Source organism: Adelges cooleyi, unplaced genomic scaffold (assembly GCF_023614345.1).
Source record: "Adelges cooleyi isolate 19-005CV unplaced genomic scaffold, UGA_ACOO_1.1 ACOO_flye_CR_arks_rails_tigmint_CR_PRNA_7, whole genome shotgun sequence".
In the NCBI taxonomy this organism is placed as follows: Eukaryota; Metazoa; Arthropoda; class Insecta; order Hemiptera; family Adelgidae; genus Adelges; species Adelges cooleyi.
Genome location: NW_026096404.1, coordinates 407,808 through 424,644, shown reverse-complemented (window position 1 = coordinate 424,644; position 16,837 = coordinate 407,808). Strand labels below are relative to the sequence as shown.

Here is a 16,837-nt window from a genome sequence, read left to right as displayed (position 1 = left end):
ATTTATGGAATTTTATTAAAACATTTAAAAGTGTTATAAACTTCTTAATTTGTTTATCAGGTTTCTGCGAAGTTATTTTTTTTTTTGTGCTTTTATTTGTACAATTTTTTAAACATTAAAAAAAAAAAAGCCAGTATAATGGGGACGGGGCATAGTGGGGACTATACTGTACTTGGTTTGGACTGTACTGGCTTGAAAATACTAACTACTGATTCGCACCGAAGCGTTTATTTGAAAGCGATTTTATTACTTTAAGTTGTAAAAATTCCTGTAAGCCTGTAACCTCCCCGTCCCCGCTGTACTGGCTTTTTTTTAATTATAATATTCCAAGTACCTCTGTCTAACAATTTTTTGCTGTTAATTCAGTTAAGTGTTTAACTTTGCTAATACTCGCGAATTAATAATTATACATTTTTAATTAATTTTACAACAATAAATTTTAGATATTATCATAACATTACCAGTTATGGGTGGTGGTCTATCTGGGGTTGGGAGTGTGGGTACTCTTAAATCTGAAACATCGAACAAAATAAGTCAAATACTTGTTTAATTTTTATTTTTAAAAGTTATGCATACCTATATTACTTTAACCTATAGCTATAACTTTGCTTACGCCTACGAAATTCAATTTTTAAATAATTTTACAAATAGACATACAAGATTATAAAATATGCTAATGAACATGGCAGAAGTATTCTTATTGTACTAACGTAAAGCATTTATAATATTTTTAGCATTACTAAAATATAAAATGTTCCCCATTATTTTATAGGTAACTAACACATCCAATAATTTCAGAAGGCTATTGTATATACATATTTATGGTTAATTTAATTATATTCTTGTCTTCAGTTGTAAATAATTGTAAGACTGCTACTATACTTATCTTTGTCAAGCACAAAAACTGATATTATCATCCAACTTACCTAAAAAATAAAAATGTATACACAATTTCACATTTATTAGCAGTACCTAGTTAATTTAAGTTAACACTGGTCTTCTTAAATATGAAACAAGTAAAAGAAATATGTTAATACTGCTAAAGTATTTATATTTTCATTATATTTAAATCGTTTGAATAGGTACCTTCACGAGACCCTGAAACATAAATAATAAATATGTATAATATAAAATTAAAATAAACATTAAACTATTTTTATACTTGTTTTTCTCTAAAAATTCTTTATTATTATTTAATTTATTATATTATAGCTTTATTGATATTGTTTTATATACTCGATTTTTTTATGTACCTGTAGTTGCCGACAGCATGATGAAAAATGTTGCTGTTAAGTATAAAAAGCTTTTACAATTCATAATGAGTGAATCTTATATATATTTTTCTTTCAAATGAAAACACCAATTCAAATTTTTATGTTAAACAACGAGAAAGTTGAATACTATACTAGGCCAGTGGGTGCATTTTCTTACATTATATATCCAACAATTGTATTATTTAGCATTATTTATTAGCATTATAATGTAAACAAGTTATAGCAAATATCCGATGAAATGACTTATAAAAAACATTGTTATTATTTGTGTTTTTGTCGAAATTTATATTTGTTTTTCAAACGTATTTGATATTAAGTTCAGGCTTTGTTGACATGGTAATCCATATAATTTAACAACATGATACTACCCTTCCTCCACCGTTGACATAAGCGGATGTCATGGGCGGGCGAACCGCCTGCAACACATACGTACAGTGCTACAGGGTTGTTACACAGTGTAGTACATTTAAGTATAACCTTAAATTATTAATTACATCTAAAACAAACCTATCTAAAACCGTATAAATGAAAAACGACAAAAATCTTACTCGAAATTATAGAGAACGTTTGGAAAGCGACTGGCGGCTGTCCTCCGGTGTCAATTTCCCCCACAACCCTAACCTTACGGCTTACTTATAATAACTTAAATTGAAATGGAAAATAATTAGTAGTGGCCAATTTGCCCTTTTTATAGTTATTATTTTAACTACTGGGTAAATCATTTAGCAACTATTAATTTACTCACACATAGCAACCTGGAATTCGTCTACAATAAAAGTACTCGAATCATGTATTAATATTTTTATTTTGCGGCCTTACTATACTTACAGTTTTGTACAATTTTGAACATCCCTTCTGCCCCAAACTGCACATCATTCTATCAGTAAAAAAATAAACAATAATTATACTGTATTTCTATACGTGTTTAACTATTAGACTGTATTAGTCTTAGTGAATAATGATAATATTATTATCATTATACCTAAGTATACTGTCTAAATCGAACATCAACTATAAAAGTGTGCACAGGATTATTTCTGGTAGAGTAATTTAATAACCTGACAAAGTAATACTCAATTTAAAACACACGGTATCTATTTCTGTTTTTGCGTTGAAATATTATAAAAACTAAATGCCCTAAACTATATAAAAAAGCTGGGTGAATTCCAAAGTTGTTGGTTGAAGCCTGTGATAAAAATACGGTAACTGCGCTTTATGATTAACTAATATTATTCATATTACTATTAGTTGTTAGGTGTATTTCAACTTATGATCACTAATGTTCCTACTCTAAAACACGGTGTGTGTTTAGAACGAACCATAAAAATTAATTTAAAAAAAAGTATTGAAGATATTTCCATAATTGCTGAACCGATATTTTCATATTCAAATGATAAAACTATATTTTAATGACTTTTTTTAAAATTATTAGTTTTTAGTTTACTAAGAATTTCGCTTGGCCGATGCTGGCTTGGTTAGAAAAGAATACAATTTATAAGAGGAGTATTAGAAATATTAACAATATTTTGTAAGTAAATTAGTTATTGATAGTACTTTAATTAACTAATATCGTTTAAATAACTATTATGTATGTGATAGAAAAATGTTTGTTCACAACGATTTATCATCTTGCTAAAACGCATATATGCTACATAAAACAATTTAATTTGTTGATTAGAGACAAAATATGTGTACTACAACTAAAACAGTGTACGATTAGCTTTAATATAAAATTGCTTAATGTAATGTAATGATTTTTAAACAAAAATCCGTAACCTTTTTACAATAGTATCTGAAAATGTGTTATATTTATTCACTCAACATTCCTTTTTTAATTTAATGACGTCTTGCACAATACAAATTAAAAACACCATCTGCCTAAAATACATGTTGTACTATAATACAAAAGTAGCAAAATGAATCGAAAACACACATTTTTACCAAGGGAAAAACAACAAACTTAGAAAAAAAGATTGTATATAATAATTATAAAATAACTCACATAAACACGACTGGTCGATTAAGTTAACATAAATATTGTAAACAAATTTTAGTAGAAAAAAGAAAAAATGTAATAAAAAAATCAACAGTTAGTACAGTAGACTATAAACATCTTTTAATAAATAATACAAATAATATAATAACCCACCTAATATTTAACGTGTAATTAATGCATCATACAGATAAAAAAATTTAATTAAAAGATAAAATACAGTTTCTATAAAACATAATTAGACGGATAAAAATAAATTAATATTTTTAATTAAAAATAAATTTTAAAATATAAATTTACATAATACTCGTATATTATAAATCATTTATATTTAAAACAAACAGTAATTATAAAAAATATATCAACATAATAATATACAAATAAATAATAAAATTTATAACTAATATTTTGTATAATATGTAAGTTATTAAAAAAAACATATAGGTAGCACAATAAATCAAAAACACAGTAAATACAACGTAATTTTCATAACTATGGTTAGTTGCATATAAAAAAATACGTATTTTTAATTAAAAGCTAATTTAAAAATATAATCTTACTTGATAATATTTTAACAAAATAACAATAGTAATAATATTATCTACTATTTCTCATGTGTAAATTATGGAACTAAGGAATTATATTATCAAAATGTTAACACTAAAAATGTATATAGTCTGTGAAAAGAATTATAAGTCAAATAGAAAACGTCAAAGTAATGATCAGTTAAACGATAGTAAACATTAAAAAACTATAAAAAAAATTGGTAAATATACTCGTATATCATTAATTCATATTAAATTGTAGGTTAAATAAAGAGCAAAATAATGAAAAATTGTTACCAAAACTATTTTAAAACTGTCAAATAGTCACGAAAGGTATATGAGGTTTTAGTCGTGTGCTTTTGCTTGATGTTTTTTTAGAGTATTTTGGTGACCATACGATTTTTTACAGACGGAGCATTCATAACATACCCCACCAATATGTATGCGTTCATGAGTTTTGAGGGAAGATTGTGTATTAAAACATTTTTCACAGACATTACATCTAAAGGGTTTCTCGCCGGTATGTGTCCTTTTATGTTTCTTGAGATCACATTGTTGACAGAATGTCTTTGCACAGAAATCGCATCTAAATGGTTTCTCACCGGTATGTATCCTTTCATGTTTTTTGAGATTAGATTTTTGACTGAATTTTTTTTCACAGACATTGCATCTAAAAAGTGTTTCTCCGGTATGTGTTCTCTCATGAGTCTTGAGAGAAGACTGTTGGCTGAATGTTCTTTCACACACATTGCATCTAAAAGGTTTCTCGCCAGTATGTGTCCTTTTATGAGTTTTGAGGTAAGATTGTTTATTAAAACATTTTTCACAGAAATTACAATTAAAAGGTTTTTCTCCAGTATGTGTCATTTTATGAGTTTTGAGGTGTTCTTTTCGTCCAAATGTTTTTTCACACACATTGCATTTAAAAGCCTTTTCGTCCGTATGAATCCGCCAATGTCTTTTCAGGTTTGATTTTGATGAGAAACTTTTTAAACAAATACCACAAATAAATAGGACATCTTTGTTTCGAGTATAGTTATCATTAGAGTTTGTACAATTTGAAGTGTCGATCTCGTTACATGGATAATGAATACTGCAACACGCATGAAACAAAATAAATTAATTTAAGATCAATATTTTATAGCAAATATTAATATTACTATTATTATATGTGTTAATGCATCAATCAAGCATAATTTTTAAGAAATAATTTCAAGGATTTCGCACACGACACATAATAGTGTTGAAATTTACCCGTTTGAAAATATTTTTAATTTAAATCATTTTGTCTATGAGTAAAAGCCATTTGAGTTAATACAACATACATTTTTTGTTCCATCGCACAGGCTCAACCAGTGATCCGATAAGTAATATGAAAACAGATTTGAATTTGTCATGAAATTTACTTGAGATCGGTCGACATACTTTTTTGATTTCTTATTCCTACTATGTATAAAACACGTTTGAACATTTTATACAATTTCAACATTTTAAAATAAAATTTAGAAAGGGTTAAAATTAAAAATTGTAAAAAGTCCTTCGACCGATCCTAAGTAAACTTCATGACAAATTCAGATCCGTTTTTAGATTGCCTATCGGATCACTGGCTAGGCCTGTGCGATGGAATGAAAATTATGTATTTTGACTGAAAAAATGGTCTATATGGAGCCCCCTTAAAGGTAAAATTATTTTGCATGGTAATTTTTTATTCAACTAATACATATTACAGTATTATTTATAAAGCAACAGTAATTATTAACTTTTAATATAAATTGAGTGGCCATAGACATAGATTGGGTCTCCTATCGACAGTTATTTTCAGTACCTACACTATATTTTCATTAAATATAATCAAATTATTTATATATATATATATATATATAAAAAGTGGGCCAGAGAAACAGGAAAATTTGAAAGTTTTAGTGGCAGCCCTAAGGAGCTTCTAGAAAGGCGATAGTGTTATTTTTATGTTCACAAGTAACTGCTATTTAGTAATCATGGATTAGTAGGTCGGTTTAGACACCATAATATCCCCAAAGGAGGACTTGAAAGTAACTTATGCTTACTGTTAGTAATCAAACCTCACTTATAACTGTTATTCGTGACATGCAGGATTCTTTTAATAATTAAAGTAAACGACCTCATCACTAAACCGTCAATCAACGTTTACTTAAAACGGTAATTTATGCTTAAATTCTATTTTTCTTTGTTATGTCCGTGGTTACCTTAAAATATGGTTTTTAATTCGTCGTTTTGTCTTAAACGATTTTTGGCAGTAATTGCAGTCAAACGTCGGTGTTAGCTCGTTTTCAGCATCAAACAGTTCATGCCTTACGATTTCAATATCTGATTCGAACACACAGTCATTGAAGCATTCTTTTTCAAATTTGACATTCAAATCGTCGTTATTGCAGCTAAATTTACAACAAACAAAATTGACATAATTTATATTTTGTATTAAAATTAAAAAAAATATATACATAATAGTTACAAAAAAAAAAGAATAAAGAACTTGCGTGTATGTTAAAATTTACCGTGACACAGAGACTAGAAACATATTACAAGGGTAAAATACTTAAAACCTGTGTAAAATAAAGAATAATTTAGTTTACATTGTTTGAAAAATAAAAACCGTCCAAATTTTCAGTGGTATATTTTGTTTTTTTTAAATATTTAAAACTAAATTTTAATTCACTTAAGTTAGATGAATAACACAAAACTACAAGTATGACTATCAGGTTGACTTTCAGGTAAGAAGTCAAGGCGATAAAGATTTAAGCTAAACGATAGACCATTTTGCCGACTAGGTTAATTTAATGTGGCGTTGATCCCGTATTACTAGACACAACACGACTCCGGTGTACGAAGCACCTATCTTTTAGGATACATGGGATTTTATACTTTAATAACTAAATATGTGATTGGCTTCTTTTTGGTGTGAAAAAGTTACTTAGATGCACATGATCAGTTTCCAACAACTGAATTAAATATATTTTGGTTTTAAACTGCGTTTCATTCACTAATTCGTCAGTTTCGTGTTTATTGTTGGATACATCATAATGCTCATCAACTAAGTAATTAACAAAGACTAAATTATTATTTTACTGTATATTCAGACTTTTATCTATAAATAGTTCAATAAATTTGGCTTTTGTGTAAGCATAGAAGGTCTATTACCTAAAAGGAGAGTAAAAAAAAATATATATACATTTTTTATATATACTTAAAATATGGATTTATTTATAATTCACTATCAGACCATTAACATTTTTATTATTATAGAGGTAAAAATAGAAATTACTTATGTATTATATATAAAACTTTTAAAATAGTATTTACTAAACAATTATTTTAAAAGAGTATACATTTTACTGAAAATTTAACTGATCGATAACAAGTTTTTAAATAAACTCATATGTTTAATATAATTTAAACCCTTATGATTTATAATAGCTTAAAGTGAATTAAGTTACTCATGAAAAGTTGATGTTTCTCTTTACTTTTTATAACGTCAAAAATAATTGTTTAAACAATATTATTAAAACTATTTTGAAAATGAATTATAACATCATCAATTAAATTTTTTTTTAAATTACGGAGGAAGTCATAGTTACAAAAGCTTAATTGTTTTATCTAGTAAAAAATGGTATTAAAATTGACTTACTCATAAGTATTGTTGACTTCATTCTTTACTATACACTCTACTTTTGTAGAAATTTCATTGTTTTTGAACTGCACATTTAACGGTTTGGGTGCAATGACTTCAAAGGAGTGTTGTTCTGTTTCATCATTTTCAAGTTTAATTTTCAACATTTTATACCGCTTCCAAACTCTATAATTGACATTTATAGGACAAATTAATTACAAAACTTTACTATTTTATTAAGTATTAAATTTAGTAATAACAATGATATAACAAAGAATAATTTAGTTAACATGATTTGAAAAATAAAAAACCAACAAAGTTTTGAGTGGTATATTTTGTTTTTTTTTTAATATTTAAAACTAAATAATAATTTACTAAAATTACATGAATAACACAAAACTACAAGTACGACTTGTTGGTAAGAATCTAACACGATAAAGATTAAAACTAGACGATAGCCCATTTTGTCGACTACGTTAAATTAAAGTGACATTCTGTGTCATTCAACCAAACTCTGAGCAATTAATAAGTAATAAACAAACACATATGGATTATGATTCTATTTATTAACAAGCAGCATTCTAAGTCAATGGAATACGGAAAACACGACAATAATGTATACAAAACGGTAGGTACTCACATAACATAGAACCGTAAACCGCTGTTCACGGCTGCTACTTAAAACTTATAATAAATTATTAACAGGCAAGACAAAACACAATTGTAACTTATTAACAAAACACAACGCAATACGGTTGTATTTATCAAAAAATAAGTTATTATGATTAATATTTAGAAATTCTCACGAATCGGACCCGTAGCAACAATAATGAAAACCAATTGTTTCTATGGCGATAAATCTAATTGAACTAGTTATAATTCACAGAAAGGAGCGATTGCAAAATAAAAATCTCGGACACTAACAAAAACAAAATTTGTATTTAATGTAGGTTTATTAACGCGAACTGCAGGACAAATGACAATGCAAACATTTTCTAGACAGATTTGTGATAGTGTGTGTTTGTATGATAACGAGTGATTGTCACAGGTGGAGGTACACCGCAGCATGGAGGTAAACTGGGGTTTTATAAGGCATACAAATCAATTTCCCAACTCCGGTTTCAAAGCTTGTTGTAAATTTACCTTCATCGAAATCCTATAAAATGTATTAATGCGTTTACCTAAGTTTTTATTCGTTATGGAAACCCCTTCGCTGACTTGTAAAATTAGTGTTCAATATTATGACCAAAAAATATATAATACAATTATATATGAATAATAATACAATTTACAACTAATATTCTGCATAATATAAAAGTTATTCAAAAATATATAGGTAGCACAATAAATCGAAAACACAGTAATACAGTGGAAACAATAAACTAAAAATATCAAAATAATTAAAATAAAACGTAATTTTCATAACCATGGTTAGTTGGTTATAAAAAAAATACATATTTTTAATTAATAACCAATTTAAAAATATAAACTTACTTGTTAATATTTTAACAAAATAACAATATTATCAACTATTTTTCATGTGTAAATTATAGAACTAAAAAATGATATTATAAAAATATAAAAACTTAAAAATGTATATAGTCTGTGAACAGAATTATAAGTCAAATAGAAAACGTCAAAGTAATGATCAATTAAACGATAGTAAACATTGAAAAACTATAAAAAAATTAAAGCTGACACTTATTTTCCCTTTAAAATACCTATATGTGAATAGGTAGTTTTTCTTCGTACTAAAGAAAAAAAACAATACACTTTTATTAACATTTTGAATATATATATATATTTTTTTTTAATAGTATAATTTAAATATTCTTTTGTGTTTTATTATAAAATATGCAAATAAAAACTCAGTATATCGATCAACTGGTAGCTTAGTTGAAAACCGTGGTACAAATCTAAAAGAACTAAAATGTGTGTATTATATAATTTGGTAAATAATATAGTGAGGAGTTTTTACAAACAGCCAGTCTACTATAAAATTGTGTTTATGTATCTACTTACACTAATTATTAATTAAGCCATAGTTCTAAAATATTATATATGTGCGTTTTTTTTTTACTTAAGCTATCACGTATGATCTTTGTTGAACACAGAAGTCTATCAATGTTGAATCTAATATCTTATGTAATATTTAATATGGACAGTTAAGGTATTTAAAGTTATTTCGCTTGAATTAAATTGATACATTATTAACTAATGAATTTCATTTATTTTTTCCAGAGCTGTTAATTTAACTCATATTTCTCCACTTCAAAATGCCATAGACCAATCAGATATTATGTGCAATGTATATAAGCTTAACTAATATTTAAAATCAATTAATAACCTGGCTTTTCCGTTACATAATAAGCAAGTTTAATTATTTTACTCTTAATACTGTATTTTTTGTCAAACAAGAGACATACCTATTGGTATATTTAGCACGAAGAAAGTACTTATTAAATGTATCTATTTAATACTATACATTATCCATTTCTTATACATTCTTGTTTTAACTTTTAAAAACATATTATTATAGTTAAAATTAAATTGTCAGTTCTTATTTTTGAAGTTAAATTATTTCTCAAGTGGTATTTAATAATACATTTTTCTAAATAAAAACTTAATTTAAATTTAATAGAAAAATGGCGGTGTATCGACAAAGTGTGAGATATTAAAAAGGAATAAGGTTTTAACTTAACCGACAAAACATCAAAATTTTTAAATTTAATTAAAAACATTTCTTACCTTGTTTTCCCTGCTTTTTGCCTGTTTATTACTAGGCCCTGGTTGGCAAAGATGCTTGTTTTTAACTACTTAAAGTTGTATTAGCTACATTCTTAACTTATAAAAAAATTAACTGGAGCAAGTAAAAAGTTACTTTTTAACAAATTCATCTGAAGTTAAACCAACGGCTAAAAACTTATTACGAAAAATCTGAGTAACAAATGTTCACACTACATTTGTTAATCGTCATACTTACAAAAACATTACCTTTATTATGATAGCTTTATGCTCCTGTTAATTATCACGGTGACAACGTTTAAATTTCAAATAAATAATTATCAGAAATTTTTCCAAAAATTTGAAATTGTTACCCCGTTTTTAAGATTCAGTTTTAATAGATTTAAGTTATTCAAAAACATTAATTTATAAACCACAAAAAAATGGTGATTTCCAAAGTTTTTAAGTTTAATTAACAATTTATCTATCTGATATTGTTACTTAGTTGTGCCTACTTAAAAAAATCTACAGAAATATCTAATTTCGATTTATTATATATTTTTTGCAAAAAGAACTTTAGCAACAAATTGGTAATAATTACTAAATCCTTCGATGAACTGTTGATGAGACATCGTTTCTTATACCTAAACAAATAACGTTATTAACTCTGAAAATACCTTATTGTTTTAAATCAAGCGAAACCAAAATTAACTATTAAGTATTTTAATAAATAATAGAAACAGTATAATAACATATATTTTCTTCAACGTGTAAATAATGCATCAAACAAATTTTTTAAAATATAAATGTAGAAAGAAATTTTATACAGATGAAAACATAAAATTAATAAAATTAAAATATAAAAAAAGTTTCTATAAAAATGATTAGTCGGATAAAAATGAATAAATATTTTAAATTCAAAACCAAGTTTGAAGTATAAGCTTACATAATACTCGTATATTATACATTATTATGTTAAAACTTAAATTATTATAGCTTCACTATTATAACTGTAATTTAATATTTTTATGTTTGAGAACAATTAGTTTTCGAGTACCTTAACCGGAATTACAAAATATGATTCGACAAAGGTGAATAAAAAATTGAATTTTAGCTAAATAACCTTACCTAAGAAAAGAAAACAATCAGTATAATTTAAAAAAAAATGTTATTTAAACATTTACACAGAAAGTCCGACTATTACGCTGTGCTGATTTATATACAGTTTCAAATATAATATAAATTTAAAACTCAAGTTAAACTACTAACAAAAAACCATCAATTCAAAATTAACTTGTATACGAGTTTCTAGCCAAGACATTGCCTGAATAGATTTTATAATTTATACATTTGTTTTGTGTGTGAGCTAGAGAAATGTACTATAAAAAATATATTTCAGCACAATATTAATTCAATTAAAAAGTATATTTGATATTTATCTTTTTTTAACTTGGACGTTAAATGCCTTGGCTACCTATAATTACCTCGTAATTAACAATATAATGAAAATATGTTTATTATCTGTGTTAATTTACTCACACCTAGCAACCTGGAATTTGTTTACAATCAATGTACTCAAATCATGTATTTTAATTTTTATTTTGTGGCCTAACTATAGGTACATAATATGTATAGTAAGTAGTATAGTAGCACTATATTATAGTTTTGAACAATTTTGAACATCCCTTCTGCCCCAAATTGCACATCATTTTGTTAGTAAAAAAAATAAACAATAATTATACTATATTTCTATACGTGTTTAACTATTAGACTGTATTAGCCTTAGTGAAATATTATTATCATTATAATTAGGTATACTGTCTAAAACGAGCATCAACTATAGAAGTGTACACCGGATTATTTCCGGTAGAGTAATTTAATAACCTGTCAAAGTAATACTCAATTTAAAACCAACGGTATCTATTTCTGTTTTTGCGTTGAAATATTATAAAAACTAAATGACCTAAACTAAATAAAATAGCTTGGTGATTTCGAAAATTGTTGGTTGAAGCCTGTGATAAAAATACGGTAACTGCGCTTTATGATTAATTTTTATTATTCATAATACTAATAGTTGTTAGGTGTATTTTAACTTATGACCACTAATGTTTCTACTCTCAAACACGATGTGTGTTCTTGAGAACGAACCAATAAAACTAATAAAAACAATGTATTGAAGATATTTCCATAATTGCTGAACCGATGTTTTCATATACAAATTGAAACGCTAAATCTATATTTAAAATACTTTTTTAAAATTGGTTACAAAAAAATACAATTTGTAAGGGGAGGATTAGAAATATACACAATATTTTGTATGTAAACTAGTTATTGATAGTACTTTAATTAACTAATATCGTTTAATTAACTATAATATATATGATAGAAAAATCTATATTCACAACGATTTATCATCTTGCTAAAACGTATATATTATGCTACATAAAACAATTTATATTGTTGGTTAGACACAATTTATGTGAACTACAACTAGTAGTATTAGCTTTAATAGTAAAATTGCTCAATGTAATGTAATGTTTTTTAACAAAGGTCTGTAACCTTTTTACAATAGTATCTGAAAATGTGTCATATTTATTCACTAGACATTCATTTTCAATTTAATAAAATCTTGTACACTACAAATTAAAAACACCATCTTCCTTAAATACATTTTTGTACTATAATACAAAAGTAGCAAAATGAAACGAAAATACAAATTTTTGCAAAGGGAAAAACAACAAACTTAGAAAAAAAAATTGTATTTAATAATTATAAAATAATTCACTTAAACACGACTGGTAGATTGAGTTAACATAAATCTTGTAAACAAATTTTAATAGATAATAGAAAAATGTAATAAAAAAATCAACAGTTATTTTAGTAGACTATAAACTTATTTTAATAAATACTAGAAATAATATAATAGCCCACCTATAATTTACCGTGTAATAAATGCATCATACAGATGAAAAAATTAAATTAAAATAATTAAAAAATAAAAAAACAGTTTCCATAAATATGATTAGACGGATAAAAATATTTAAAATTAAAAATAAATTTTAAAATATAAACTTCTAATACTCGTTTAATAAAAATAATTTATATTTAAAACAAACAGTAATTATAAAAAATATATATGACCAAAAAATATATAATACAATTATATATGAATAATAATACAATTTACAACTAATATTCTGCATAATATAAATGTTATTAAAAAATATATAGGTAGCACAATAAAACGAAAACACAGTAATACAGTGGAAACAATAAACTAAAAATATCAAAATAATTAAAATAAAACGTAATTTTCATAACCATGGTTAGTTGGATACAAAAAAAATACATATTTTTAATTAATAACCAATTTAAAAATATAAACTTACTTGTTAATATTTTAACAAAATAACAATATTATCTACTATTTTTCATGTGTAAATTATAGAACTAAAAAATGATATTATAAAAATATAAAAACTTAAAAATGTATATAGTCTGTGAAAAGAATTATAAGTCAAATAGAAAACGTCAAAGTAATGATCAGTTAAACGATAGTAAACATTAAAAAACTATAAAAAAAATTGGTAAATATACTCGTATATCAATAATTCATATTAAATCGTAGGTTAAATAAAGAGCAAAATAATGAAAAATTGTTACCAAAACTATTTTAAAACTGTCAAATAGTCACGAAAGGTATATGAGGTTTTAGTCGTGTGCTTTTGCTTGATGCCTTTTAAGATGATATTGGCAACTATACGATTTTTTACAGACGGAGCATTCATATCGTACCCCACCAATATGTATGCGTTCATGAGTTTTGAGGTTAGATGGATGACAGAATGTCTTTGCACAGACATCGCATTTGTAAGGTTTCTCTCCGGTATGTATCCTTTCATGATTTTTGAGATTAGATTTTTGACTGAATTTTTTTTCACAGACATCGCATCTAAAAAGTGTTTCTCCGGTATGTGTTCTCTCATGAGTCTTGAGAGAAGACTGTTGACTGAATTTTCTTTCACACACATTGCATTTAAAAGGTTTCTCTCTGGTATGTATCCTTTTATGGTAGTTGAGGTTAGATTGGTGACTGAATGTTTTTTCACAAACGTCACAATTAAAAGGTTTTTCTCCAGTATGTGTCATTTTATGAGTTTTGAGGTGTTCTTTTCGTCCAAATGACTTTTCACACACATTGCATTTAAAAGCCTTTTCGTCCGTATGAATCCGCCAATGTCTTTTCAGGTTTGATTTTGATTTGAAACTTTTTAAACAAATACCACAATTAAATAGGACATCTTTGTTTCTAGTATAGTTATCAATAGAGTTTGTACAATTTGAAGTGTCGATCTCGTTACACGGATAATGAATACTGCAACACGCATGAAACAAAATAAATTAATTTAAGATCAATATTTTATAGCAAATATTAATATTACTATTATTATATGTGTTAATGCATCAATCAAGCATAATTTTTAAGAAATAATTTCAAGGATTTCGCACACGACACATAATAGTGTTGAAATTTACCCATTTGAAAATATTTTTACTTGTGTTATTTTTTAAAAATATAAAATATAATTTTTTATATTTTCAAATATAGAAATTAGAAAATATTTATTTATTTATCTTGTTTACAATGCATTAAATATTGGATTTTAAATGACTTCGTAAGTATTATAATAATTCAAATCTAAATAAGTAACGGTCAGTCTACATGTTTTATACATTTATAGAATATAAAAAGGGCGAGTATGTAATTTTGTATACAAAATATTATAAAATATTACTAGCAGTAGAAATACTCTGAATGTTATTTTTTAAGAAAAAAAAATAAAATAAAGAGGAGTTGAAGAAGTAGGAAAGTACGACAGAATCATAGAATTAAATATTCATCTCATCGAAAACTATAAGTAAATTAGCATTGAGAATAGCTACGAAATAAAAGAATAAGAGTAAACATGAATGTATGCAATTTTAATTTTATTACAGACAATTAAACGCGAAACAGAGACTAGAAATATAATAAGAGGGCTCCATACAGACCATTTTTAAGGAGTTTTGTATAGGCAATATTTAAGAAAAAATTGGTTTAAATAAATTTCGACCAAGTCAATAAATTTACCGGTTAATTTGTATAAGCTTCAAGGTATTATTTTTAATTTAAATCATTTTGTCTATGAGTAAAAGCCATTTGAGTTAATACAACATACATTTTTTGTTCCATCGCACAGGCTCAACCAGTGATCCGATAAGTAATATGAAAACAGATTTGAATTCGTCATGAAATTTACTTGACATCGGTCGACGTACTTTTTTGATTTCTTATTACTACTATGTATAAAACACGTTTGAACATTTTATACAATTTCAACATTTTAAAATAATATTTAGAAAGGGTTAAAATTTAAAATTGATAAAAGTCCTTCGACCGATCCTAAGTAAACTTCATGACAAATTCAGATCCGTGTTTTAGATTGCTTATCGGATCACTGGCTAGGCCTGTGCGATGGAATGAAAATTATGTATTTTGACTGAAAAAATGGTCTGTATGGAGCCCCCTAAAAGGTAAAATTATTTTGCATGGTAATTTTTTATTCAACTAATACATATTACAGTATTATTTATAAAGCAATAGTAATTATTAACTTTTAATATAAACTGAGTGGCCATAGACATAGATTGGGTCTCCTATCGACAGTTATTTTCAGTACCTACACTATATTTTCATTAAATATAATCAAATTATTTATATATATATATATATAAAAAGTGGGCCAGAGAAACAGGAAAATTTGAAAGTTTTAGTGGCAGCCCTAAGGAGCTTCTAGAAAGGCGATAGTGTTATTTTTATGTTCACAGGTAACTGCTATTTAGTAATCATGGAATAGTAGGTCGGTTTAGACACCATAATATCCCCAAAGGAGGACTTGAAAGTAACTTATGCTTACTGTTAGTAATCAAACCTCACTTATAACTGTTATTTGTGACATGCATGATTCTTCTTTTAATAATTAAAGTAAACAACCTCATCACTAAACCGTCAATCAACGTTTACTTAAAACGGTAATTTATGCTTAAATTCTATTTTTCTTTGTTATGTCCGTGGTTACCTTAAAATATGGTTTTTAATTCGTCGTTTTGTCTTAAACGATTTTTGGCAGTAATTGCAGTCATACAACGGTGTTAGCTCGTTTTCAGCATCAAACAGTTCATGCCTTACGATTTCAATATCTGATTCGAACACACAGTCATTGAAGCATTCTTTTCCAAATTTGACAATCAAATTGTCGTTATTGCAGCTAAATTTACAACAAACAAAATTAACATAATTTATATTTTGTATTAAAATTAAAAAAAATATATACATAATAGTAACAAAAAAAAAGAATAAAGAACTTGCATGAATGTTAAAATTTAACGTGACACAGAGACTAGAAACATATTACAAGGGTAAAATACTTAATACCTGTGTAAAATAAAGAATAATTTAGTTTACATTGTTTGAAAAATAAAAACCATCCAAATTTTCAGTGGTATATTTTGTTTTTTTTAAATATTTAAAACTAAATTTTAATTTACTTAAGTTAGATGAATAACACAAAACTACAAGTATGACTATTGACTTATAGGTAAGAAGTCAAGACGA

The 16,837-nt window shown here is 25.8% G+C and overlaps 2 protein-coding genes across 3 annotated transcripts in view; one reads left to right on the top strand and one right to left on the bottom strand.

Annotated features, from left to right (window-relative positions):
* Positions 1 to 16,837, top strand: part of LOC126845178 (uncharacterized) — a 78,470-nt gene that overhangs the window by 26,771 nt on the left and 34,862 nt on the right. The gene's annotated exons all lie outside the window — the stretch shown is intronic.
* LOC126845175 (gastrula zinc finger protein XlCGF7.1-like) lies at positions 3,884 to 8,676 on the bottom strand. Of its 2 annotated transcripts, XM_050583772.1 has the most exons (5): positions 8,099 to 8,676; positions 7,477 to 7,644; positions 6,038 to 6,226; positions 4,695 to 4,905; positions 3,884 to 4,610 (listed from the first exon to the last, which is right to left on the bottom strand). In XM_050583772.1, the coding sequence occupies exons 2-5, from the start codon at positions 7,623 to 7,625 to the stop codon at positions 4,158 to 4,160; spliced, it is 1,002 nt and encodes a 333-aa protein (XP_050439729.1). In that variant the 5' UTR covers positions 7,626 to 7,644; positions 8,099 to 8,676; the 3' UTR covers positions 3,884 to 4,157. The 2 variants fall into 2 exon arrangements, with proteins under 2 accessions (XP_050439729.1, XP_050439728.1); XM_050583771.1 differs by having other exon boundaries at positions 3,884 to 4,905; positions 8,099 to 8,674.

What these genes read in the sequence shown, in the direction of transcription:
- LOC126845175 (XM_050583771.1), bottom strand. Translation starts at nt 7,625, where the DNA reads ATGTTGAAAATTAAACTTGAAAATGATGAAACAGAACAACACTCCTTT. An exon ending in GAAGTCAACAATACTTATGA is followed by an intron (nt 6,227 to 7,476) that starts GTAAGTCAATTT and finishes TTGTAAATTTAG; the next exon opens with CTGCAATAACGACGATTTGA. An exon ending in ATTAAAAACCATATTTTAAG is followed by an intron (nt 4,906 to 6,037) that starts GTAACCACGGAC and finishes TGCGTGTTGCAG; the next exon opens with TATTCATTATCCATGTAACG.